At 38.6% G+C, this 27,967-nt stretch overlaps 2 protein-coding genes and 2 pseudogenes across 6 annotated transcripts; 3 read left to right on the top strand and 1 right to left on the bottom strand.

Annotated features, from left to right (window-relative positions):
* Positions 1-27,967, top strand: part of LOC137007702 (uncharacterized) — a 1,237,067-nt pseudogene that overhangs the window by 651,437 nt on the left and 557,663 nt on the right.
* Positions 1-27,967, bottom strand: part of LOC137006355 (zinc finger protein 845-like) — a 72,102-nt pseudogene that overhangs the window by 26,690 nt on the left and 17,445 nt on the right.
* On the top strand, positions 231-19,586 carry LOC137014199 (hydroperoxide isomerase ALOXE3-like). Its single transcript, XM_067378391.1, has 14 exons — positions 231-236; positions 1,701-1,775; positions 4,113-4,187; positions 9,436-9,551; positions 11,601-11,704; positions 11,775-11,944; positions 12,056-12,199; positions 13,453-13,656; positions 14,840-14,926; positions 15,100-15,269; positions 17,851-17,972; positions 18,438-18,538; positions 18,978-19,148; positions 19,407-19,586. Exons 1-14 carry the CDS (start codon positions 231-233, stop codon positions 19,584-19,586), a joined length of 1,725 nt encoding a protein of 574 aa, XP_067234492.1.
* LOC137007439 (uncharacterized) lies at positions 21,835-26,192 on the top strand. 5 transcript variants are annotated; one of them, XM_067368921.1, is made up of 11 exons: positions 21,835-21,992; positions 22,966-23,056; positions 23,832-23,920; positions 24,056-24,183; positions 24,464-24,515; positions 24,639-24,736; positions 24,839-24,975; positions 25,045-25,098; positions 25,204-25,250; positions 25,329-25,477; positions 25,555-26,192. In XM_067368921.1, exons 7-11 carry the CDS (start codon positions 24,895-24,897, stop codon positions 25,848-25,850), a joined length of 627 nt encoding a protein of 208 aa, XP_067225022.1. In that variant the 5' UTR covers positions 21,835-21,992; positions 22,966-23,056; positions 23,832-23,920; positions 24,056-24,183; positions 24,464-24,515; positions 24,639-24,736; positions 24,839-24,894; the 3' UTR covers positions 25,851-26,192. The 5 variants fall into 5 exon arrangements, with proteins under 5 accessions (XP_067225022.1, XP_067225031.1, XP_067224995.1 ...); XM_067368930.1 differs by having other exon boundaries at positions 25,045-25,110; positions 25,368-25,477; XM_067368894.1 differs by having other exon boundaries at positions 25,045-25,110.

Raw genomic sequence — 27,967 nt, 5'->3', positions numbered from 1 at the left:
TTTATTTTCGTTTTGCGCTCAAAAAGTATTCTTATCGCTTCATAACATTAAGGTTGAACCACTGCAGTCAGGTTGACTATTTTAACTATGTCTTGACTACCTTGACTACAGACATCAAAAGGTGCAATGATGTTGCTGCCTATGTGTGGTTCAGGAACCAATGGATTTCATCAACAATATCTTAATTTGTGTTCTGAAGATGAACGAAGGTCTTATGGGTTTCGGCTGACATGAGGGTGAGTACTTGATGACAGAAACTTCATTTTTGGGTGAACTAACCCTTTAATAAATCATTGTGAATTCATTGAGTTTAGTTGCCGTTTTCAGCTCACATTCTGACAATCAAGCATCTGAGGCAGCGTTTGTGACGCGTTGTATTAGTAGTTATATTTGATTATTAAAATAAGTGATTTAATAAATGATCAATCACATCAACTCATTTTACAATCCTATTAGCCCTTTATTTAGATTAAAAAGCGGCATGTGCACTCCCTGTCATGCTGTTGGCTATATGCCACTGCAGTAAACACATATCACAGTATTAAGGCTAATGATTAATCTATCAGTTCATTTAAATGATCAGTCTTGGGTATTTGTGTAAATTGACATCCCTAATTACGACTTACAGTACATCCAGAAAGTATTCACAGCGCTTCACTTTTTCCACATTTTGTGTTACAGCCTTATTCCAAAAGTGATTAAAACAATACCCCACCATGACAATGTGAAAGAAGTTTGTTTGAAATCTTTTCAAATATATTAAAAATAAAAAAATTAAAACAAATCTCATGTACATAAGTATACACAGCCTTTGCTCACTACTTTGTTATAGCACCTTTGGCACCAATTACAGCCTCAAGTCTTTTTGAGTATGATGTGGTAAGCTTGGCACACCTATTTTTGGGCAGTTTCTTTCATCTTTGCAGGACCTCTCAAGCTCCACCAGAGAAATGCTGGAGCTCTGTCAGAGTGACCATTGGGTTCTTGGTCACCTCCCTGACTAAGGCCACATTCACACTGTCAGTTTTTGGGATTGACAATCACATTTACTTACAGGTGTCAGTCTTAAAGTCTCGTTCACACAGCAACTTACAGTAGCGTCCGGAACACAGTAGCGTCTGTATGAACGTCCAACGAGAGTCAAACCCATATTCTCTTACTAGTAACCATAACAACAGTGACCAACATAACATTAAAGATGGCGACGTCCATAAAACTCAAAAGTATTATCACTTTTGCATACCCTCTGTACTTATGCACGTGTGTTTTTTTTTGTTTGTTTTTTATAAATTTGCAAAGATTTCAAACAAACTTCTTTCATGTTGTCACTATAGGGTTTTGTTTGTAGAATTTTTGAGGGGAAAAAATGTATTTAATCCTTTTTGGAATAAGGCTGTAACTGAGAATACTTTCTGGATGTATTATATATCTGCACAAAATGGTGCGAATGCACAAGTGAACTTGAGTGTGCTGTTGTTTCTTCTTTTGTTTTATTTTCTTTTTTTTTTTTTTTTTTTTTTGTTCTTACTCTGTGTTCTTCCTTGGTGGTCACAATCACCTGAGGGTCTCAGGACAGAAAAGGTGTGCTCTGTGGATTTGAAAAGATAATGTAATAAACAGTTTTAGATTTTGTTAAAGTTGAAATGTTTAAGGTTTCTTCCTCCCTATTTTAATTAATGCTCTTGTACCTTGTGTGTTAGGTGGATCAACACTCCAGCCGGCTCCGTGATGGTCTGGCTGAGGGATGCCCACAGTCGCTGAGAAAGGTGGAGCAGGTAAGATTTGCTTGTTATCGACACAAGTAAACACACAGAAAAATGTGTTGCTAATTGAAATTTTAGAAAAATGTAAAATAGTGGTGGGCCGTTATCAGCGTTAACGTGAGACTCTTATCGGACGATAAAAAAAATATTGCCGTTAATATTTATCTATTCTCAAAGTTGGGTTGGGAGCTGGGTCTATACTACGCAAGCTATGATGACTTTCACCTTGATATTTTAGCGCGGATGTATACCTAGCCGAACTGACCCTTCGCAAAGACCCGCCCCCCTTAGTTACTGTTGCTTTATCTGTCAAGCCGTGGCGCTGTGACGCCACACACAGTAATAAATGCATCGCGGAGCAAAGAGGACACTGACAACACGTCGACAGACAAGACAGAGCAGGTTACTTATGATATTTGACAAAGTCCCAGCTTTAAAACTGTGTAGTTTTTTAAGAAATTCAAACAATAAAAACCGTTTTGTTGCTCTTTAATGTTTCGTGACCATGGTCGTGACGGATGCTGTAATGCCTCAACCCAAGAGGCTCGTAAACCGATCATCTCTTACTACGAGTCCATTTATAGCATCAAATAAACATGAATGAACATGAGAATCAATGTTGTTTCAAACGCGGAAAGATGTCAATATACAAAATATAATATACAAAAGTTTAACTCCACCGAGGTTAATCTAACTCCTATCTGCTTTGTCGGACAAAATGATGGATTCCTTTTAGTCATTTGCTGCGTCCCAATTCTGTACTACGCCCTAAAAGTAAGTACTCTTTCTGTTAACAAAAAGTACTTACTTTTGAGTGTGTAGCAAAAGAGTAGACAAGCTTTGGGACATACTATCACGTCATACAATTACGTCTTTGCTCTCTGTCGCATCCTGTTACCGTAAACTGGCCTGTCAATCATCTTACATCCTCCACATTTCATTTAGTTAATTTCCTACCGTATCGGAGAGAAATACAGCACGTTGATCTGCAGTCGCGAGTCTTTCATGTGGAGAACTCTCCTCATATTTATGCATAATGATGCATTTAAAAGTTAATGGCCAATCAGATCTTTATAAAAGTCCACATTGGTATTTGCAGATGAAAAATAACACATATAACATTAAATAAATATTTTCTATCAGTTTGAACTGATTTTTAGTCACTCAAACAACCTCTCAGCGTCGATCGTGCATATTCGCCATGTTTTGTAGGTTTTAACACTTTTTACTCGTGTTTGTAGTTCTGAACTGAATCCTCGTACAACGTGCAATGGGTTGTGGGCAATATTAGCCTCTATAGTGTGCACGGATCCACACTTCCAAAATCTACCGGAAATATTAGACCATCCGGGGACTTTTGGCATACTCTTTTCAACATACTATGCTTTGGGACACACTTATTTTAATCTCACATACTATTTAGGATGGATAGTACGGACATTGGGACGCAGGGACAATTTGGGTATCTCACATATTCTGAATGTCTTCGGCAGAATTCAAATGAGCCATTTTAATCTAGATTAATTTTGGAATTAATCTAGATTGAAATGGCTCATTTGAATTCTGCCGAAGACATTCAGAATATGTGAGAAAAAAATTAATCTGTGCGCACCACTAGTATAAAACCAAAGAATTACATGAATTACAACTAGAGATGCACCGATGTATCAGCCAATACAAGCAATTATTTCATTATTTCATATACTATCAGCTGATTGTTTAGAAACTGCTGATAATCAGGACAGTTTATATGTTCTCAATCAAAACGGGCTGGAAAAAAGTGTTTAGACTGCAAATCTTGCTGTGTGTGTAAGGAAAATCAAAATTAACACAACAAACACATTAACAGCTAAAAATAGGGGTGTAACGATACATCGTTATATCACGATTGCGATATAAAACGCGATGATATGTATCGGTGATATGATTCGATGTGATATAGGCCCGGTTTCACAATCAGGGCTTGGGCTAAGCCAGGATTAGGCCTTAGTTATATATCTTAAAACTTATATCCTAGTTCAATTAGGATATTTATGTAGCTTTTATAAACGTACACTAGGAAAAAAAACATTACTGGTGTGCATCTCCTTAGCTGTTATAAATTCACTGAAAACCACAGCTTCTTGAAGCTTATTGTTTTTTTACAACTCTGTAATAGCGATCAAATATAACTTACTCTGTGTTCTTCCTTGGTGCTCACCTGAGGGTCTCAGGACAGAAAAGGTGTGCTCTATGGATTGAAAAGATCATCTAATATTATGCTGTTTAAAATTCTGTATAGTGCTCTAAATAGCTTTTCTTGTTTCCTCCTCCTTATTGTAATTAATGCTCTTGTACCTTGTGTGTTAGGTGGATGAACACTCCAGCCGGCTCCGTGATGGTCTGCCTGAGAGATGCCCACAGTCGCTGAGAAAATTGGAGTGGGTAAGTTGCACTTGTTACATTTGCGAATTAAAGGGTTAGTTCACCCAAAAATGAAAATTCTGTCATGTATTACTCTCCCTCATGTCGTTTCACACCCGTAAGTCCTCCATTCATCTTCAGAACACAAATTAAGATATTTTTGATGAAATCAGATGGCTCAGTGAGGCCTTCATAGCCAGCAATGGCATTTCCTCTCTCAAGATCCATTAATGTACTAAAAACATACTTAAATCAGTTCATGTGAGTACAGTGGTTCAATATTAATATTATAAAGCCACGAGAATATTTTTGGTGCGCCAAAAAAACTAAATAACAACTTATTTAATGATGGCCGATTTCAAAACACTGCTTCAGGAAGCATCGGAGCGTTATGAATCTTTTGTGTCGAATCTGCAGTTCGGAGCACCAAAGTCACGTGATTTCAGCAGCTTGGCGGGTTTGAACCGCGATCCAATTAATGATTCGATACACTGATTCACAATGCTTCGATGCTTCCTGAAGTAGTGTTTTGAAATCGGCCATCACTAAATAAGTCGTTATTTAGTTTTTTTGGCGCACCAAAAATATTCTCGTCACTTTATAATATTAATATTGAACCACTGTACTCACATGAACTGATATAGATGTGTTTTTAGTACATTAATGGATCTTGAGAGAGGAAGTGTCCATTTATTCCTATGAAGGCCTCACTGAGCCATCGGATTTCAACAAATATCTTAATTTTTTTTTGAAATTATCTTTTTATTAGGAAAGGCAAATTCCCATCACATACATTAGTTACAACTTTAGTTATTTAAGTACATAGATGGAGATGAATACAGATATTTTAGATGAGATTGTCCATATTGCCTTTCTGATATTTTCTTTTACGGACCACTACTTATTTCAGTTGGGAACCTTAACAAAGCAAAACAGAACCGGGATGCGCACCACTTCAAGTAATTAAAACATCACATAAAAAGAGGGCAGGTCTACACAGAGCACAAATACAGTCAAATGAAATCAGATCTAATTGGTTTTACATACTCAGTCCATTTAGTCCAAATCTTATAGAATTTTTCTTTTTCAACTTTGAGGGAAAAGGATATCTTTTCCATAACATAAATTTCATAGACAATTTCAATCCATTCCTCAATGGTGGGTGGATCTACTTTTAACCATTTCCTCGTAACAGATTTCTTACTGGCTGCCAATAGTATCACAAGCAGTTTATCATTGATGTTCCATGTTTCCAACCCTAGATTACCCAAATACACAGTTTCACATTTGAATGGAATGTTTACATTAAATACATTGTTTATGTGTTTATGGATCTCTTCCCAGTAAGATCTTATTATCTGGCAGTCCCAAAAAATATGGAAGTGATTGGCTCCGTTAGATCCACAAAGTCTCCAACAGGCATCTCCGCTGCCTTGGTATCGTTTCTGAGTGGGTGTAATAAAAAATCTCGCAATATTCTTCCAGCAGAATTCCCGCCATGTGTTTGACCCGGTTGATAACCATTGTAACTGGCATATTTTCCCCCAGCTCTCCTGTGTGATCTTCACATTTATTTCCTTTTCCCATTTCTTCTTTATGTATTCTGTATTGTCTTGTTTAGATAATTGTATAGCATTATATAGTTTGGAGATAATTTTGTTGCTTGGTCTGGGTTTAGTTAGTGATAAAAATACTTCCAGGAACCCTGACTCACTAGTTCCTAACACCCCTTTAATATTTTTGTTAAAGTATTGTCTTACTTGCAGGTATCTAAAAAAATCATCTTTTCCCAGTCCATAATCTTTCTGTAGGGTTTCAAAACTCTGGAATGCCCCTTTGTGAATAAATGAATGATAAGTAGTTAAACCTTTTAAGATCCATATCTTAAACCTGCCATCGATTCTGTTTGGTGCAAAGTCTGAATCATAGGCACACCATCTCATAATTTTAGATGCTTCTCCTAATCTGCAAATTTTAACTATTGCCTGCCAGGACTTCAGAAAGCTGCCTGTTATAGAATCATCTGGGATGGCCTGTTCTTCTAGTAATTTGTTGTCACTTAGTAAAGCTGTTATTGGGATTCCGTTTAACATTGTACTTTCTATTTCTTTCCATGTTGCAGTGTATGTTGGTGAGCACAGGCAGACTAAGGGTCTCAGTTGGGCTGCATGATAATATTCTTGTAGGCAAGGAAGGCCCATTCCACCCTTCTCTTTTCTTAATTGCAGTGTCTTAAATTTAATTCTGGCTCTTTTCCCTTGCCACAAATACCTTGCTATTAATCTGTCCCATTCTAAGAACTGCTTAGATGGTATTTTGGTTGGCAGACATTGAAAAAGGTATAGCATCCGTGGAAGAATATTCATTCTGATTGATTCTATGCGGGAACTTAAACTCAAAAAGGGAATAACATTCCATCTGTGAATATCAGATTTTATCTTTGAATTTAATGGGCCATAATTGATTTCGTACAATCTTGAGAAGTCCCTAGGTAATACAACACCCAAATATTTAATAGATTCAGCATCCCATTTCCAATTGTACATGGTCTTAATCGAGGCTGGTGGATCATAGTTAAATTTTAATATTTAAGTTTTGTTAATATTAATTTTATAACCTGAAATGGAACCAAATTCTTCTAGTAATTTCATCAATTTTGGGAGTGTCTGAGTAGGTTGTGTTATACTTATCAATAAATCGTCAGCAAATAGGGCCAGTTTTTGCTCCCCAGATTTCATTGTTACCCCCTTTATATCCGACCTCTGCCTAATCAGTTGACTGATGGGTTCTATAAACAGGGCAAAGAGGAGCGGCGACGCACAACACCCTTGTCTCGTTCCTCTCTCCAGAATAAATGAATTGGTTAGATCTCCATTGATTTTGATTCTAGCCGTTGGTTTATTGTATAAAGCTGCAAATGTATCAATTATAGTCATATGGAAGCCAAATTTTGAAAGTACTTTATATAAAAATGACCACCTCACAGAGTCGAACGCTTTCTCTGCGTCTAAACTTAATACCAGTTTTTGTTGTGTGATTTGTCTCATAACGTGCAGTGTTTTCCTGATGTTATCTTGGGTCTGTCTTTGTCTGACAAAGCCAGTCTGGTCCTTGTGTATTAATACTGGTAATATCAGTTCTATTCTTTTAGATAATATGGAGGTGAATAATTTATAATCATTATTTAAAAGACTTACAGGACGGTAGTTCCCACAATCCAATTTGTCTTTCCCCTCTTTAGGTATGACCGAGATCATTGCCTCCCTCCAAGAGGGGGGGATATTTTTATTTTCCAAAACCCAATTGAATGTTTTTAATAATGTTGGAATTAGTTGATCTTGCATTGCTTTGTACCATTCTGTGGGAAAACCGTCGGTCCCTGGAGACTTCCCCCCTTTCATTCTCCTGATTGCTAATTGAATTTCTTCTTTTGTTATTTTAGATATTAATTTTCCATTTTGTTCATCAGTGATCTGTGGGAGATTAATCTGGGCCAGAAAGGCATCGATTTGATTGTCATTGTTTTCCTGTGGCTGGGAATATAATGTTTTATAGTAATTTAGGAAGCATTGCTGGATTTTTTCCAGACTGGTTTCTATTTCATTTGTTGCAAAGTTTCTTATTTTGTGTATAGTTCTATCTGCTTGTTGTTTTCTTAACTTATATGATAGAAGTTTGAGTGATTTTCCACCTACCTCATAGTATTGTTGTCTTGTGAAAAGGAGCTTTTTTTGAATTTCCTGCGTGTTTATTTCATCTATTTCTTTTTTTAATTTTTTAATCTTATGTTTGTTGTCATCTTTGAGAGACTTTGCATGTTCTTTCTGTAGTCTATTTAAATCTTCTTCCAATTTTTGGAGTTTTATTCCCTTCATTTTCTTCTCATATGAGGATATGGCTATTATTTTGCCCCTAATCACCGCTTTTAATGCATCCCAGAGAATAGGTGGAGTCACTTCTTCATTATCATTATTATCTAAGTACAACTGGATTTCGCTTTTCAATTTAGCTTTAGTAACTGGGTTATTCAGAATGTTTGAATTCAGTCTCCAAAGAGTGGATTTCTTCTTATTATTCAGGTAGACTGACATATAAATGGGACTATGGTCTGAAATAGTGCTAACTTTTATTTCACAATTATCCACCCTACAAAGATCTCCTTTAAGCATAAAAAAGTAATCTATGCGCGAGTAGACATTATGAGCGCATGAGTAGTGCGAGTAATCTCGGCTCGTCGGGTTCATCTTTCGCCACACGTCCACGATACCCACTTCACACAACCAAGTATTTAATCTTCTACTAATGTTTTTGGCGCCAGATTTCCCGTTTGATGAGTCAATTTTCGGATTTAATCGGATATTAAAATCCCCGCCACATATTAGAATCCCTTGACTTTTTGTTGTCATTAGATCAATTATATGTTTATAAAAGGACCAGTCACTGCCCGGAGGGACATACACGTTAAGGAGACTCATCACAATTCCTTCTATTTTGCCCGTAACCATCACAAATCTGCCTTCGCTATCCTTATGCTCTGATATGTGTTCATAATTTACAGCACCGGATATCAGAGTCGCCACTCCTCTCCTCTTTCCCGATCCATGGGAAGAAAAGTAAACATTTTTAAATCCTGATTTATTCAATTTGGCATGTTCAGAGTCGTTAAGATGTGATTCCTGCAAAAAAGCTATCTGAATTCTATCTTTCTTTAATTTTGATAAGATTTTCCCCCTCTTAACCGGATTGAGTACTCCATTTATATTAAATGATGCTATCTTTAAAGACCTGTTCTGCATCTATGTGATTCCCCTCTTCATCCCGCTCAGAAACCTGGTGCGCTTTCCCCTCCCTGCAAGAACCGGCAGGGAATGAACAACTAACATAGTAATAAACATAAAACTGAACTCAATTTGTCCGTGTGACTTCCTATGTAGGGGTCTGTCAACCTGACCCTTTTGAGCCTCCCAAGGTGGCTCGAAGGGAAAAATCCCCCTCTTCAATCCGGAGGGAGAGGCCCTTACCTGCAACAGTCGCATAGTGAAATAAAAAAAAAAAAAATAAATAAAAAAATAAAGGGCGGGGAATTCAAAGGTGAAAAGTTAGTCCCGAACGAACCAGTCGATCCTGTCATGGAATTCCACCCTTAATTACAGTACAGTTCAAAAGATTTCACAACTGATTCCGCCGTCCTCGAGCTTTGGGTTAAATCCTTTAGGTCCTGGAGGGAGCCGGTGATGGTCTTCTGAAGGTTCGGAGCTTCTCCCTGTAGCATGCTTCCCGCCCGGCTTTGAGTGTGTCCTTCCTCGCTCGTCTGTCCACTCTTGTCCATGATAACCGCTGCACCTGCTCCAAGAGCGTCTCCGGAGGTCTGGTGATTGTCACAGTGTAACCTCTTCTCCGCAGGTCCTCTGATGCCTCCTCTATCGTATCATTGGTTTATTTTCTTGGCGAAACTCTCTTAGTTCTCGCAGAATCAACTCCAAATCAGCCATTTCTCCACGTTTTTTGCTAGCTTAAACCTATTAGCTGCTAATGTTGCTGCGCCCCGTCTTTCTCACTCCCTGTCTTCGGACGGTTTTTAATTGCTCTAAGTGGTGTTATAGCTCATGCCCCCTTATCTCTGTTTCTTATGAAATTATTTATTTGACTTGTATGGGGGAATTTATCTCATTTCTCTGGTTCTACCGGGAGCTCTCTTGCTATGCGGCCATTCTGACGATGTTCCAACCGGAAGTCTCATCCACCACACATTTCACGTCTCAACATGGCTGCTTTTGTATATTTGATGGATGAAAGTCATATTATATTTCATATAATAGGCTATATATTATATTTCATAATTTGTATTTTATGTCATAAACCAATGCTACTGGTCACCTTTTACATCTATCAGTGTTCCTGAAAAGTAACAGTTTTGAACAAGGTTTCTTTATCTTTTTCTTTATCTATCTTTCTTTAGCGTCTGGTCCTCAACAGAACTGAGGTGGATGATGACATCACTGTAAAAAAAAGTTGAAAGTATACTTTGCGCACAGTCGAACACAATTTAAATGTGTATGTGCAGGTTGCACATACACAGTTACAGAAATCTGGTAGAAATTATAAAAAGTTACAAAAATCTGTATGCTGACCCTCACGTACGCATAAAACGTGAAGTATACTTTGGCCTTTAGAAAGATAATGACACAAAAAAATTCATTCAAAAAGAAAGGAAAAATTTAAATAAGGATTTGTTTATTGAGTAATAACTGGAATAATGAATGATGAAATTAATTTATTGTAATATATGCAATATAGAAAATAACTCATTCAGGTCACTTTAGACCCATGTTGTATATGTCCAAAACTGTTACTTTTCAGGAACACTGACAGATTTGAAGGGTGACCAACTGCATTGATTTATGTCAAAAAATAAAAAATAATGAAATATATAGCCTAATATATTAAATATAATAAGACTTGCATCCATCAAATATACAATAGTAGCCTTGTTAAGATGTGAAATGTGTGGCAGATGAACAGTTGTCTGCAGTAAATATGTTCCTACTTGCAAAAAATTTGCAAATATTAAAGATTTCTATATGGGTCATTTTTGACCCATGTGTGTAAAATTGATGTAGAAACTGCGTTTGTTTATAAAGTAAGAAAGAAAAAATAAACAATTATTTGTGAAAATCAAAAACAAGATATTTAATGAATACCTGGAATAAATAAATGACAAATTACATTTCTTTCAAAGATTCAGTGAAGAAACACTCAGTCGTGATTGAAGTAACATAGGAAATGAATACGGGTCATTTTTGACCCATGTGTGTAAAATTGATGTAGACATACAAAAACTGTGTTTGTTTATAAAGTAAGAAAGAAAAAATGAACACAATGATTTTTGACAATCAAAAACAAGATATTTAAGGAATACCTGGAATAAATTAATGATAAAATACATTTCTTTTATAGATTTAGCAAAGAAACACTCAACCATGATTGAAATTACATAGGAAATGAATACGGGTCATTTTTGACCCATGTTGCGCATTAGAAGGGTAGTGATACAAAAATGATTTTTATTCAAAAAGTAAGAAAAAAAAATGAAAATGACGATTTGTGATGATCAAAAAGAAGTTAATTGAGGAATACCTGGAATACTGAATGATGAAATTAATTTCTTGCAAAGATATAGAAAATAAAAACTCAGCCGGGTCATTTTTGACCCATGTTGTGCATCAAAGGGTTAAAAACAGGATCCATTTATATTCAGTATATTTTGCATGTAAGTGGATGGCATTCGCAAAATAGCTTTGTCTTACTGAAGGCAGTTAATATATAATAAGTACAAAAATGCTCACAACTAAAGCTGTAAATCATAAGTTGTATATCAAGGTTAGTTCCACTATTAATGTTTTAACTGTGTCCCTGTGTATTCTGTGTTTGTAGGTTAGCTGCTCTGAAACTAACTGGATTAGCTGACAGCAGAAGATCGTGGGAAAGCATGAGCCAACTGGAAGTAATTCTTTGTGAAAACAGAGGGAAAACCATTGGTAATCATCTTTAACTGAACTGTTCAAAATGACTGAAATAGCATATGTTCTGAAATAGCATGCTTTGCAGAATACATTCAGGAGCACTGGGATGAGGATGAGTTCTTTGGCTACCAGTTTCTGAATGGCCTCAATCCCATGATGATCCAGCGCTGCTCAAAGCTGCCTGAGAATTTCCCCGTCACAGACGACATGGTCAAAGACTCCCTAAGAGGGAGCAGCTTGAAGCAGGAGATGAAGGTACACTACTTGCTACTGGCATGACTTGGAATTACTGGGTCTGGTTTGCATTGGTTGTGTCTAATTTTCTGTGTTTGTTCATTATTTGGTATGATCTACCCCCACACCCAGAAAGGGAACATCTTCCTGTCTGACTATAAGATGTTGGATGGGCTGGTGGGAAATGTAGTCAATGACAGGCAGCAGTACCTCACGGCTCCCCTGGTCCTGCTGTACAGTAACCCCCATGGCATGATGCTGCCCATTGCCATACAGGTGAATATCTTGAATTTGAAGTCAAGTCTTTACAATGCAGATTGTGTCAAAGCAGCTTTACAGTGAAAACTGGTAAATAATATTGGCTCTTAAAGAAAACTGTGTAATTTCCCATTATTAAAAATTAAATTAAATTCAGATTAATAAATCTTGAAAGATGAGGTAAACAATCTAATTATTGAAAAGAATGGCATGTGTCATTTTCTTAAAGGTGCCCTAGATTGTTTTTTTACAAGATGTAGTATAAGTCCTAGGTGTCTCCTGAATGTGTCTGTGAAGTTTCAGCTCAAAATACCCCATAGATTTTGTTTAATTAATTTTTTTAACTGCCTATTTTGGTGCATCATTAACTATGCACTGATTTTTTTCAGCACGGCCCCTTTAAGAGATGCGTTTCCTCTGCCCCACGAGCTCTCGACTATACATACATCGCAAAAACAAAGTTCACACAGCTAATATAACCCTCAAATGGATCTTTACAAGATGTTCGTCATGCATGCTGTATGCATGCTTCGAATTATGTGAGTAAAGTATTTATTTAGATGGTTAAGGTTGATTCTGTGTGAGTTTGAGGCTATGCTCTGTGGCTAACGCTAACATTACACACTGTTGGAGAGATTTATAAAGAATGAAGTTGTGTTTATGAATTATACAGACTGCACGTGTTTAAAAATGAAAATAGCAACGACTCTCGTCTCTGTGAATACAGTAAGAAACGATGGTAACTTTAACCACATTTAACAGTATATTAGCAACATGCTAATGAAACATTTAGAAAGACAATTTACAAATATCACTAAAAATATCATGCTATCATGGATCATGTCAGTTATTATTGCTCCATCTGGCATTTTTCGATGTTGTTCTTGCTTGCTTACCTTGTCTGTGCACAGATCCAGCCTTTAATACTGTCTTTCCTTGTCTAATGCGTCGAATGGGCTGGCATTATGCAAATATTGGGGTCGTACATATTAATGATCCCGACTGTTACGTAACAGTCGGTGTTATGTTGAGATCCGAGTGTTTTCCGGAAGTCTTTTAAACAATTGAGATTTACATAAGAAGGAGGAAACAATGGGGTTTGAAACTCAATGTATGTCTTTTCCATGTACTGAACTCTTGTTATTCAACTATGCCGAGGTAAATTCAAATTCTGATTCTAGGGCACCTTTAAAGGGAGAAAAATCATAACCTAGATTCCCTCAGAAACCGTTTGTACAATTTTCATGCATGTTCAAATTCATTCTGCACAGTTAAGGCAAAAGCCCAGCAAAGAGAATCCGATCTTCCTCCCAACAGATTCAAAGGCAGACTGGAAACTGGCCAAGATCTTCGTTCGAAATGCAGAGTTTGCCGTTCACGAGGTCGACTTTCACCTGCTGAGAACTCACCTGCTGGCAGAGGTGTTCACCGTGGCGACGTTGCGCAATCTTCCGCCTCCACACCCTCTCTACAAGGTACTGAATCTGTCATGCATGAGTTGGTTTGATTTGTGAACTCTTAGCAAAACGGGGAATGTTACAGACATGCCACATCCACAGAGAGAGAATGATAATGAGTTAATTAATATACACTATATTGCCAAACGTCAACTGTTAGTATTAAAACAAGTGGAAGCAATTGGGAACAAACTTCATGTGGCCTTCAGATTAGCTCAAGAACAGTGTGTGGAGAGCTTCATGGAATGGGTTTCCATGGCCGAGCAGCTGCATCCAAGCCTCACATCAATACAAAGCGTCGGATGCAGAGGTGTAAAGCACGCCGTCACTGGACTCTAGAGCAGTGGAGACATGTTCTTTGGAGTGACCAATCACCAATCATTCTCTGTCTGGCAATCCGATGGACGAGTCTGGGTTTGGCATTTGCCAGGAGAACGGTACTTGCCTGACAGCATTGTGCCAAGTGTACAGTTTGGTGGAGGGGGATTATGGTGTGGGGTTTTCAGGGGTTGGGCTTGAACCTTTAGTTGCAGTGAAAGGAACACTTAATGCTTTAGCATACCAATACATTTTGGACAATTTCATGCTCCCAACTTTGTGGGAACAGTTTGGGGATGGCCCCTTCCTGTTCCAACATGACTGCGCTCCAGTGCACAAATCAAGGTCCATAAAGACATGGAGGAGCAAGTTTGGTATGGAACTTGACTCCTGCACAGAGTCCTGACCTCAACCCAACCCTTTGGGATGAATTATAGCGGAGACTGTGAGCCAGACCTTCTCGCCAACATCACTGCCTGACCTCACAAATGTGCTTCTAGAAGAAAGGTCAAAAATTCCCATAAACACAATCCTAAACCTTGTGGAAAGCCTTCCCAGAAGAGTTGAAGCTGTTATAGCTGCAAAGGGTGGGCCAACTCCATATTAAACCTTACGGATTAAGAATGGGATGTCATTAAAGTTCATGTTACTTGTATACTTTTTGACGGTAGGGAGTTTTTGCAGTAGTAGTCTGTGGTCACAGTTGTCTATTTTACCTCAGACTTGTTGCTCCCCTTCACTATTTGCCTTTTGGAGAGCGGGTCTGACTCATCTATAGCCTGTGAACAAAGCCTACACAGAACATTAAAATTCATTATTCATATATTTTTATCTTCAAATAATAATGGCAGTGAATGCAAATCTCTTACTTTTCCTTCTCTAGCTCCTCTTTCCCCATATCCGCTACACGCTCCAGATCAACATCATGGCCCGGAATCGGCTGATATCCAAGGATGGGGTCATTTCCATGGTATGCAAATAGCATTGTTAAAGAGGCACTAGAGGTTCAAACTTCAATTATCATCCAGTACACATTTTTTTTAATCCAGCAAATTTCTTCTCACAATGGCGTTTGTGGTGCCAGATCTTTGTTTATAGCCCTTAAACTAACTTTATGTCATGTGTCTTTTCTCCATTAACTAGTATGCAGGAGTAGGTGGAGAGTCATTGGCAACGTTGCTGAAGCGTGCTACTGCCTCCCTGACCTATAGCGCCCTCTGTCTTCCTGATAACATCTCTGAGAGAGGCCTGGAGAATGTACCCCACTACTACTACAGAGATGATGGGATGAAACTGTGGAACATCATCAACAAGTATGACTACCGGTGGAGTTAATCTAGTGTTTTTTTAATAGGCTTTATGCTTTCTACTCTCCAACTATGTGTATGTGTGTGTTACTTAAGACATCCAGTTTTTAGGGCTGAACTAATACATCCTGGTGCACTTTCTGATTCATATTTCAACAAATACAGAATCAGAATCAGAAAGAGCTTTATTGCCAGGTATGTTGTTTACACATACTAGGAATTTGTTTTAGTGACAGAAGCTCCACAGTGCAACAGAGTGACAGTGACAAGACAAGACACATAATAAAAAGAATAAAATAATAATATACAAATTTACAAGATAGACAAAGTGCAAAAAAAGCAAAAGACAATATATATTATAGACAATTGTATGTACAATTATGTGTGCAAATTGAAATTTAAATAAGTGTTTTAAGTAATAATGTGTAATAGTGTTGTGTTCCGTGTTTGTCAAGTGTTCATGAGATGGATTGCTTGAGGGAAGAAACTGTTCCTGTGTCTGGTCGTTCTGGTGCTCAGGGCTCTGTAGCGTCGACCAGATGGCAACAGTTCAAAGAGGGAGTGTGCTGGATGTGAGGGGTCCAGAGTGATCATCTTTGCCCTTTTTCTCACTCTGGATAAGTACAGTTCTTGGAGAGTGGGGAGGGTTGTACCAATGATTCGCTCAGCAGACCGGACTACCCTCTGTAGTCTTCTGAGGTCAGATTTGGTAGCTGAGCTGAACCAGACGGTAATTGAAGTGCAGAGGATGGATTCAATGATGGCATAGTAGAACTGTTTCAGCAGCTCCTGTGGTAGGTTGAACTTCCTCAGCTGGCGAAGGAAGTACAACCTCTGCTGGGCCTTTTTCACAATGGACTCGATGTGGTTGTCCCACTTCAGGTCCTGGGAGATGGTGGTGCCCAGGAACCTGAATGACTCCACTGCTGCCACAGTGCTGTTCATGATGGTGAGTGGGGAAAGAGCAGGGGGGTTTCTCCTGAAGTCCACGGTCATCTCCACTGTCTTGAGCGTGTTGAGCTCCAGGTTGTTAAGACTGCACCAGACAGCCAGCTGTTCAACCTCCAGTCTGTAAGCAGACTCGTCACCGTCCTGGATGAGGCCGATCAGTGTGGTGTCATCCGCAAACTTCAGGAGCTTGACAGAGGGGTCTTTAGAGGTGCAGTCGTTTGTGTAGAGGGAGAAGAGCAGTGGGGAGAGAACACAGCCCTGAGGGGCGCCGGTGCTGATGGTGAGGGTGCTGGATGAGAATTTTCCTAGCCTCACTAGCTGCTGCCTGTCTGTCTGTCAGTGGATCACCAGCTTCCTGACAGAGGTGGGCACGGAGAGCTGAGTTAGTTTAGGCTGGAGGAGTGATGGGACAATGGTGTTAAAAGCAGAGCTGAAGTCCACAAACAGGATCCTCACATAAGTCCCTGGTCTGTCCAGATGCTGGAGAACATAATGCAGTCCCATATTGACTGCATCATCCACAGACCTGTTTGCTCGGTAAGCAAACTGCAGGGGGTCCAGTAAGGGTCCAGTGATGTCCTTCAGAAAAGCCAGAACCAGTCTTTCAAATGACTTCATGGCCACAGACGTTAGAGCCACAGGTCTGTAGTCATTTAGTCCAGTGATTTTGGGTTTCTTTGGGATGGGGATGATGGTGGAGCGTTTGAAGCATGAGGGGACTTTGCACAGCTCCAGTGATCTGTTGAAGATCTATGTGAAGATGGGGGCCAGCTGGTCAGTGCAGGTTTTCAGACAGGCTGGTGAAACGCTGTCTGGGCCTGGTGCCTTTCTTCTCTTGTTCTTTCTGAAGACCTGGTGCACGTCATCTTCACTGAACTGAATTGCAGGTGTGGGGGAGAGGGGGGTTGTTGGAGGTGTGAATGGTGATTTTTCAAACCTGCAATAAAACCCATTCAGATCGTCTGCCAGTTGTTGATTCTCCACAGAGCTGGGGGATGGTGTCTTGTAGTTGGTGATAACTTTCAGACCTTTCCACACTGAAGCTGTGTCATTAGAAGAGAACTGATTCCGAAGTTTATCAGAATAATTCCTCTTTGCCACTTTGATCTCCTTTTCCAGTGTGTATTTGGCCTGTTTGTACAAGACTCTGTCCCCTTCCTGCGAGCATCTTCTTTGGCCTGACGGAGCTGGCTGAGTTTTGCAGTGAACCAGGGTTTGTCGTTGTTATAAGTTAAATGAGTCTTTGTAGGAATGCACAGATCCTCACAGAAACTGATATATGATGTAACAGTCTCTGTGAGCTCGTCCAGATCGGTGGCAGCAGCTTCAAAAACACTCCAATCAGTCCATTCAAAACAGGCTTGTAAAGCTCGCTCTGTTTCGGTGGTCCATCTCTTTACAGTCTTTGCTACAGGTTTAGCTGATTTCCTGTCAGTTATACAGCATGAACCTGTCAGTTATACAGGTTCATGAGTTTAATAGTCAGTAAGCACATGCTGTACTGTGTTGCAAGTCCCTTTGAATAAATTCCAGCTTAAGAAATAAATGCAAAGCAATTCAAAAAAAAAAAAAAGAAAGAAAAAAAAGGTAAGCTATAAATATGTAAACCTGAAACATCTGACTGTGTTGCTTACAGGTTTGTTGCGGCTTTCTTGTCACACTACTATCAATGTGATGCACACATGCAGAAGGACACAGAGCTGCAGCAATGGATCAGTGAGATATTCACCAATGGCTTCCTGGGAAGAGATGGCTCAGGTGTGTTATTTAACTTTACATTTATTAATTTGGCAGATGCTTTTTTTCCAAAGCGCCTTACAAGCGAGGAATACAACAAGCGATGAGATATAGACTCAAGAAGTGTTCACAAAACAACTTCCAGCATAAGCTAGAATAGGCAGAGATTAAAGGAAATGAAATGGGCTAGACCAATGAGTATGCATTTCCAAAGGAACTGTTGCCATATCAGGACATTTAATCCAACAAAGGTTTCCTTTCCTTTTTTGTGATCATCTCAGTATTTGCACTGCATAGCATAGACATGTTTGAGGCACAACCTCTTTTGTAAACCCCACTGTCATTGTCTAGAACTGAACCAGGTCAACAGTCAAAAGTAGTTTGTAGTTTATGGCTCAACTCTCCATTTCAGTGTGTGTGCGCACGCATGTATAAACATCCCAAATTGAGTTCCTCACAGAAGCAGCCTTTCATTCTACTTCACAGGAATACCATCATCTCTTCAGACTGTGACAGAGCTCGTCAAGTTTGTCACCATGGTGATCTTCACTGCATCAGCCCAACATGCCGCTCTAAACAATGGACAGGTGAGTTAGTACAAGTCAATTCACTTCCAGTCACACAGAGCCATTAAAGCTGCAGTCCCTGATCCTAATCCCATACGCCTTTTCTCAAATCCAGCGTATTGCTCCATACATTCCTCTAGCTGTCCATTCAGTGTCCGAGCTCAAAAAACCCTCTGTTATCCTGGCTCCTTGAATGAGTAACAAACAGGAGCATGAAGGGGAGGAGTTTCAGTTGATTGGCTATTGAGCTCAACAGATTTGTGGACTTTTAACTCTTGTCTGTTATTTACATTACCTCAAAATACTTCAAGCCCCTGGAGCAGGTATTCCACAACGCCAAGAAAAACCTGTCCATATCCACTTTTCATGGCCTAAGTGATGTTAATTATGTGTTCTTATTATTCTTTGTGAATATTTGGCTTACATGTCATAATTTTTCACCACTTCGTTTCCCCCCCAGTTTGACTTTGGCGGCTGGATGCCTAACTTCCCCAGTGCCCTCAGAAAGCCCCCTCCCAAGGAGAAAGGCCAAACCACTGAGGACACGATCCTGGAGACCCTTCCTGATGTGAGCACGACAGTGAATATAATGGCTGTCCTGAGACTGCTGACCCAGGATTCTGCAGACCAAGTGAGTTTGTACATCATCAGAGCAAATGTTCTTGTGTATGGCATGATATTATTCTGGATGTCAATGTCTTACTTACACTGCTTTGCATTACCTTACTGTTACATTACAAAGGACATTTAGCAAACTGTGAGCATAGTGTTGCAGTGGACTCTTGCAGAATATTAGTGTGCTGTCATACACGGCATGTTAAACTTTGATATAAACATGTTTAATATCAACATGATATTTACGATTACAATCTTGTTACCCTGTCCGTAGTACCCTCTGGGACATTTCCCAGAAAATCTGCATGATGAAGAGGTCCCCTGCAAGCTCATTGAAGAGTTTCAGAAGGATCTGAGGAAGTTGTCGGATCTCATCGAGGAGCGGAACAAGAATTTGGAGCTTCCCTACACCTATCTGAACCCCAAAAATGTGGATAACAGCGTAGCCATTTGAAAGGAGACAGAATTCTTTCTTACCATGTTTGTATTTCTATTTATAACTTTGTCAATAAAAATAAAGACCAAAGCAAAAATAACTCAAAGTGAGATCATGGATATTTCCTTAAATAATGTGAAAGGCACTGCTTGCATTTAAGTTGTGGGTTCTGAGATAAAAGTTTTTACTACTGTACTGCAGTGTTAATTTCGTCAACCAAAAATTGATGAAATATGTTCGCCGACGACCTTTATTTCCATGACTAAAGCCCGGGATATGCCGCACAATTTGTGGCTGTCCCAGACGAAAGATTGCCATCGTGAAACAATCATGGTGATTTCTGTGATCGTGGCTCTGAATCGGTGGTCCTATGTAGTATAGTGAGAGAGGTTCAAAGACGGCCGTTTCCCAGTCTTACAACACATAGCCTACAATCATTTTCTGACAGTGTCATAAATTCAGCATGATCATCGCACAGTGTGTTTGGCTGGTCAGTAGACGTAGGTCGTATAGCAGCAATGAAAACGTGACATGAAATCAACGCGACATGGTGCTAAAACTGAAAACTGCTTACCTCAAGCTCTCTTCCCTTCTTTTGCCACTTCCTTTTTATTTTCAGCACACATAAAATTACAACCGCTGAAGTGTGATTCTACAGTGTTTTGTTTACCAGTAGCTCATGCTGATGATGTTTTACAACACAATGCAATATTGTTGATGAGACTGCAACGTGGCTAAAAGACTAAAAACTGTGATTTCAAAAGAGATTTTGGTATTGTCGAATAAAGGAGCCAAAAATTTACAGACTGTTTTTATGAGCGTTCATGTTTACGGTTCCCAGAGATCCAGAATTTACACCCCCCAATCTGAGCTTTTCTGTTAAAAGAACACGTTTTACTTAATCTTTGCTGTCTGGCAATCCCGCACACGCTCTGTCTACACTGTGTTTTCAGATCATCTGCGCTTCTTCCTCAGATAAGTAAGCTTAAGTTTTACGAACATCATTTGAGATTTTGTACTTGAAGTGTCATTCAGTCGGTCTATATTCCACTCCTCGTTTGCTGATTAAATCTGCGACCAAAGTGCAGGCTGATATCCAACAGTGGTGACTGACGTACGACAAAATGCTGAGTTTTGCCGTTCATTTTATTCTACTCCACCTTAAAATAACATTAAAACTGGCCATGTATTTCTAGCAGGTAAAATCCCGTAAATGCACGACATTCAATCAAATTACCTAATTTTTAGCGGTCAAAACTGACTGCACCCACATAAGCCAGCAAATCGTGCTACATTAAGTGCTGTTCTCAACAATAAGTGGTTAGCACTTACTAGCATGAAGAACAAATATAGACACAGACTGTATAGATATTCAAAGGGGCTCTGCGTAGGAATGACACCCAGTATACAAATCAACATAACATGAAACAAAGTTTTATTCAAACTTATTGATCTAACAATCATGTATTTAAAGTCCTGCTGCCATCTCAACACAGCTGTGCCAATTCTGCTGCTGAACCCCTTCATCCTGCTTCATGCTGCTCTCCTCAATGGGGACAACGTTGATCTAGAGGATGAAGAAGATGATGATAATGAAGGACCCCTGAACCCCTCAACCTTGAAGCAAGAGTGGGAGAAGATGTGCAGGACAATCTGGCTGCAGCAAACATTCATGTGCTCTCCATCAGCATGATTAAACTGTTTGAAAATTCATGTTTTCATAGCTCTCTCCATTTATTCCTGAAATCTGAGCTGCTGAAGACAAGGTGGATTCATTTTGTTTTCCAAGGAAATGCTCCCTCAACTCTACCGAAATTCATCTACACGAATCATTTCACACTGGACAGCTTTGTGAACAAATGTCAATACAAAGGGACAATACAAAACATACACCCTCCAGAGTTATGGAATTATATTTGTCTCAATAAAACTGAACATAACTGAACATATCAAAAATATGCCATTACAAAAGAAGAAAAACAATGAAAATTTAAAAAAATGAACTTAGTTGCATAAATTTAACAAGCTCTTCAATTATGCTTCATTCTTTGTTAATGTTTTTCAAAGATTCATTTTTGCAAATCGTGGATTCTGAAAATATTGCCACACTTACACTTCACAGTTTTTTCGTTTGCTGTTTTGGCACAAACCTCTCATGGAGGTGGGCTTAACAGTGCTCTACTCTGATTGGATAGTGAACTTTTGATGAACAGGTGCTCTCTGACCTGGAAGTACAGATGTCACACAGTGGCTCGCATATTGGAAAGCTCTCGCGGGGATTTGTGTGCAATACCTTGTGCTTCGTATTACTAAATATGTAAATAATATTTGACCTTTGATCATCTCAGTCTGTAAAGATGAGCTCTCAGGAGAGACACGGAAGCAGCATCATCTTTCTCCGCTTGTCCTTCAAAGCAGCTTGAAGTAAGTTCGTGTTACTGATGAAACCAATAACATCGATAAAAGTTTTATTCATGTACAGTGTGCAACAGTTCTGGCTTTATTTGACATTTGTTTAAAAACTTGATAAAGTTTTATTGATTAAAAACTTATGTATATCATGATACCATGTATAGATATAAACAAATTAACTGGAGAGGAAGAGCGAAAGAGAAAAGAGGATGATTGGTTTAAATAGCCTAAAGGAGCTGTTTTTTTACCTGTAGGAACAAGTGCAAGAAGACATTTTACAGCATATGCTGACAAAGTTTAGCTTGATTATTCAGATTTAAACTTTAGATTTGGATTATCTCCTGGATCCTGCTCAGCAAGAACTGGATTTGGCAATTACTGCATTAAATCATGTCAACATCCCAGAAGCTTTATTTACAGGTCTACAGGAGCTAATCAATATAATTCATGTAAATGTAAGTTCTGAAGAAACTTCATCAACTGCATCTGATATCAGTGAAAAATGTGCTTGACACCCTTGAGGCATACCAGCAGGGACGTGCACAGGAATTTTGAGGGGCAGTTGCTCTGACCTAAAAAAAAAAGGGCACACCCCTCCCAACCAGCCCATAATTGCATTATTTTTCTAATAATTCAACTGCCCATCGTCAATTATTCCTTACTTACACAGCTTAAGATGGCTTGTGTGTCTAACTAAATTTATTGTTATATGTGTTAATTGCTAAATGCACAAATTTGCTTATTTACGGATTAAATGTTGAAACTTTCTTCAGAATAAAAAAGATGAAATTATATAATTGCTTTTTGATAATGGATTCAAACAAAGAGAGATGTGCTCTTTTCTTGGTGCTTCTGGATACAAAATCAAGTAATCTTTATGCTTAGTTAAGGTTAATTGAGCTGCAGTGCTGCTTTGCTTATGTTTAATATACAGTAGGCTATACAAATAAAACATGTTTACAGAATCTTATGCTTTATCTTGCAGTGAAAGGTATCTAAGAAGATTATTAAAATCACTTGGTTTGAGAAGGAGGAGTTTTGACAGGCCCCATAATGAAATTCGCCAAGCTGTTATGGTAAAGTATGTCTTAAAGCAGTGTTCCTCATTCCTGCTCCTGGAAAGCCATTTACCTTCAGATTTAAGTTCCAGTCATTTTCCAAATCACCTGCAACAAACTGCCTTAGGTTAAGAAACACCTGATAATACTTTAAAGGTATTATCAATGAGGGTTTTCTTAACCCAAGTGTGTTTCAACTGGACTCTAGCTGTAATTACTTTGTAAACTCAAATACCTTGTTTTGTTGATTCAGGTGCATGTAATTAAGTGGAGTTGAAACTAACATCTGCAGGAAAGTGCCTCTCTCAGAGCTGGATTGTCAACCTACATATAGTGTTAAAGGGATAGTTCACCAAAAATGAAAATTTGATGTTTATCTGCTTACCCCCAGCGCATCCAAGATGTAGGTGACTTTGTTTCTTCAGTAGAACACAAATTATGATTTTTAACTCCAACCGCTGCCGTCTGTCATTTGTATAATGGCAGTAGATGGGAACTTCATCTATAAGAGTAAATAAAGCTTGCTTAGACAAATCCAAATTAAACCCTGCGGCTCGTGACGACACATTGATGTGTTTGTGTGAGAAACCGAACAGTATTTATATAATTTTTTACCTCTAAAACACCACTATGTCCAACTCCGTTCATGACTCCTTTAGTGATGTCTGATCACGCTCTGACAGCGGCAGTGATGTCTGACACTCATTGAAGTATATGCGCGAGACATTTTGCGCTAAGCAATTTTCATTTTTGGGTGAACTATCCCTTTAATAATCCAAATTTTTTTATTTAGAGTGAGCCGAGGCACTGGTCACCTTGGCAAGGAATACGTGCAATGCACAAACGGGTTTGTGATGTCAGAGGAATCCAGCCTTGTTACAGGTACCTATACTAACTATATTAACCCTAATTTTTTTTTTTTTTTTTTTTTTTTTTTATAAATCTTGTCCTGGATTGTTTTTTGTTTGTTTGTTTGTTTTCATTACTTAATGTGTTCTCCCTCTGTTGTTGGTCTAGGAATGATGTGGCTCTAATAATGAGAGAACTTGATGCCAGTGGTCTTATTAGAAGATGTCCAGGGAAAAAAAGAATTGAACGTAGGAACTACTTCAGCCGTTGACCAAATTACACTTGGCATATTGATGGTAAGTATTATTAAACATTACATAAATATTAATAAACATATTATTAAAGGGATTGTTAAGCCAAACTCTCTTCCCCATGTAATTTCAAATCCATATGATTTTCTTTCAGTGGAAAACAAAAGGAGAAATTGTTTAGGGTTAAATGGAGCATTACAGTATGAGCACAATGTTAAAGATAATTCTAAACTACAGCATAAGTTGTTTTTTTTGCAGATTTAGTGTGTTGAAATTGATAGAATTAATTAAATTATTGTGATACATATTTTATCATTTGTTATAGGAAATGACAAATTGAAATTCTTTGGAATCTGGGTACATCTTGGTATTGATGGGTATGTTTAACAAATTTTATTGCCTTGTAATTTTAGCTTTTGAGATGTAGTCTAATTTGTTACTTTTTTTGTAAAAACAAGCCCATATTTTTTTTGTTAATGTACTTACAATGCTCTTAATAGATTTTCTAGGAAAATTATTTGGCTTAAGGCTGGCACCTCTAACCGACAGCAAACCTTCATTGCAAGGTACTTCTTTGATGCCATTCAGGAACACGGTGGTATGTATATTTGATGTCTAACAATAGTCATGATTGGAGAGAGCTTCTCATAATTATAAACAATAGTATTATTATTAAATATATTACTCTTATTTATTATAGGTTCCCCACGATTTATAAGAGCAGACAGAGGAAAGGAAAATCTCCTTGTTGGACAGATGCAAGTGGCATTTCACTTCCGAGAGTCTAGTGATCAAGGAAGAGACTCCTTCAGAGTGGGCACATCAGTACATAATCAGGTATGCGAACATAAATGCAGATTTTGTTTTTTGTAACAAGAAATAATATTTATTATTTTGTTCTATTAGCGAGCTGAATGCTTCAACAGTATGCAGAAGAAAACGTGGATCAAAAAATGGCAGGTGATATTTGAGGTGAACCTTTAACTGGAACTGTCAAATGCTTATTGATGATAATCAAAACATTTTTGTAATTGTTCTTATGTTTATAAAAATTTGCATTTGTAGGCCATGATGGAGTCTGGCATGCTCGATTTGGACAATCCTGTTCACATGTAAGTTAAACTTGTCAGCCCTCATGTATCTGCTTACATTTAATGAAAAAATAAACAATACATGCTGCTAACTTATAGAAATTGCCTGCAATATATACACCTTCCCCTTCTTGAGAGAGAGCTGAACATGGAACAAAGACTCTGGAACACTCATGATATTCGCAAGCAACGGAATGTTCCAGGTCCATTTGGGAAACCAGACCTTCTTTTCACCTCCCCACCTGAAGGTATGCTTTTTATCTAAATTAAAATGGTTCAGAAAAGCAGTACCCAACTTGAAAAAGGAATTTGTATCTACCTGCAGGCTTTGCCGATATGCTCTGCAAAATAGATGATGACCTCCTACAGTATGCAGAACAGCTCGTTTGTGATGTTGAGGAGCCTTTGTTGGTGGCAAACGAAGCATTCAGAAGAATTACTGAGGTAATTCTTCAGGATACCAACTTTTCATCATCACCAGACGGGTTATTTTCAGCTTACCTCATGTTGGTCGAGAAATTTACCTCAGTCCTTGATTCAAGAGGCATTTCCATTCCATCCACATTTGCTGAAGCTAATGAAATATACCAGCTACTGGCCAATGAGTCATGGACTTTGTAACTGCTTATAAAACAAAATCCACATATAGACACCGAATGAATAAAAAAATGCTACAAAGATGCAATACACCTTTAACAATGTGAACATGAATTTCCAACAAATATAAAAATACAGCTTTTTATATATAAATATATATATATAAAATGTGTGTTTATCTGACAGTAAAGGCAAGTGACCTGTTTTTTGAATTGCATAACAGTTGAACATTTTTTCTGTAGTATTGTATAATGTATTGGTGTTTCACATTGGATCAGTATCCATTAAACTGACATGAACATAAGATGGAATTTTGTGTTAAAAGTTTTGTACATTCTCCTGCACTCACTACCTACAGTAATGAGCAAGAAATGTATTGGTGTTTCACATCAGAACAGTATTGATTAAACATGAACATACCATGAAACTTTGTGTTAACTTTTGTACATTATCCTGCACTAACTGCCTAAAATAAGTATGTCAATGTTATTGGTATATGTTGTTCAAACCACAAACAACAGTGATAGAGAAAGAAGGGTTGTGACTAGAAATGTTAACATTTTACCAACATTAGTATTTGTAGTACAAACTGAAAAAGAAATGTTACATTGTCCATGTAACTGAGGAAAAGTCCAACTAATGTCAGGTTTTGCATTTGCATTTTACATTCACCATTCATAACCGTAACGGCTCTTGAAATCTAGCCCCTCCAGTGTTTTTATGGAAAGCACCACAGAGGAAGCTTCAGGCCTGGATGCAGCATCATAGTGCAACATTTTTTCAATAAATCTGTACTTGTCATTTAGGTGTTGCAAAGCATGTGGTGGCACCTTTGTGGCCATTAGACCGCACAGCTGTCTTTGGTTTTTGACTGTCCATGGTGCTGTTTTGGTGAAAATCTCTAGGTAAGTTGCTCCCAAAGACCAAATGTCAGAGCTTCTATTTGCCTGTTCGAACTCAACAAGGCATTATGGGGCCATATACAGAAAGGTCCCACTCATTGGCCCTTGTCATGATCACCATCTGTTCCTGTTACAATCTTGTCAGTTCTCGGACTACATTTCCCATCATCCCCCCTGTCAATCACATGCACTCACTCCACCAATCCCCTGTTGCCACATACAGCCTTGCTCACTACACACTAATCACCACACCCAGCTGATACGCATTACCAGGACTATAAAGGACTCACACTCACACCACCAGTTTGCGAAGTCTTGATTACTACGGTGTCATTTCTGAGCGTTTATATCCTGTCTGCCTGCTTGTTATCATTCCTGCCTGTTTCTCGTTATTGACCCATTGCTGCTAGTGATGGGCAAATGAAGCCTCATGAAGCACTGAGGCTTCACAACCCATTGGTTCACCAAAAGGTTCATTACCTGAAGCTTCATTCAGAATTGCTCACTAGTGACACCTAGCTACTGTGAAAACAGTACAACAGAGTAGTTTGGGGTGGGAAAAGGTAAGAATTGTTACAGTTTTTTTGGTGCAGCGAACAGTTTTAGTGCAGTGTTGTGCTTATGGGATTGGAGATATGGAGCAAACTGCAACAGAGCAGTTTGGGGTGGGTGAAAGAAGGATTATAATTGATTTTTATTGAGGAACAGAATTTTTTGAAGTGTGTTGGGGTTTAGACGATTCCTCTTCTTGGACAAAACCTCTCCAGCCTTGGAAAAGATCCTTTCGCAAGGAACAGAGGATGCAGGGGAACATAAAAACGACAGTGCCAGCTGGTATAAGTAAGGATATAGATGCTTCTGTTGAGCCCAATATACTAGTGGATCCTCAGATCTTGAGAGATTCACTTCCGATAAATATCGGTCCACTTCAACAGTAGCATCTGCTGTTGCACTTGAGCTCCTTCTACTGTGATCAACCGTGCTATCCAGCAGATGCCAAAGGTCACCTAATAATAAAGGTACAAAGAGAAAAACTCCATTAATAATGGTTTCAAAATGTACAGCATTTTCTCTGACCCTCCGGACCAGGCTGTCACCCAGCTGCCTTGTTAAATTGGACTTGAGGCCTTCCAGCTTACTCGTTACCGTATGATTTAACATCTTCATCAAAGGAATCACTTTTGAGGCAGACACTCTTTTCTCAGCAGAAAGCTCTACTGTAGCCTGGTGGAAAGGGGC

Source organism: Chanodichthys erythropterus, chromosome 3, assembly GCF_024489055.1.
Source record: "Chanodichthys erythropterus isolate Z2021 chromosome 3, ASM2448905v1, whole genome shotgun sequence".
In the NCBI taxonomy this organism is placed as follows: Eukaryota; Metazoa; Chordata; class Actinopteri; order Cypriniformes; family Xenocyprididae; genus Chanodichthys; species Chanodichthys erythropterus.
This window is presented reverse-complemented; position numbering and strand designations above follow the sequence as displayed.

Bases quoted from the DNA above. Each gene is read 5' to 3' on its own strand.
- LOC137014199 (XM_067378391.1), top strand. The intron at 4,188-9,435 runs GTAAGTTGCACT...TTCTCCCTGTAG, and splicing joins CGCTGAGAAAATTGGAGTGG to CATGCTTCCCGCCCGGCTTT. The intron at 18,539-18,977 runs GTGAGTTAGTAC...TTTCCCCCCCAG, and splicing joins CCGCTCTAAACAATGGACAG to TTTGACTTTGGCGGCTGGAT.
- LOC137007439 (XM_067368894.1), top strand. From the start codon at position 24,895: ATGCAAGTGGCATTTCACTTCCGAGAGTCTAGTGATCAAGGAAGAGAC. The intron at 25,111-25,203 runs GTGAACCTTTAA...TTGCATTTGTAG, and splicing joins AATGGCAGGTGATATTTGAG to GCCATGATGGAGTCTGGCAT. The intron at 25,478-25,554 runs GTATGCTTTTTA...ATCTACCTGCAG, and splicing joins TTTCACCTCCCCACCTGAAG to GCTTTGCCGATATGCTCTGC.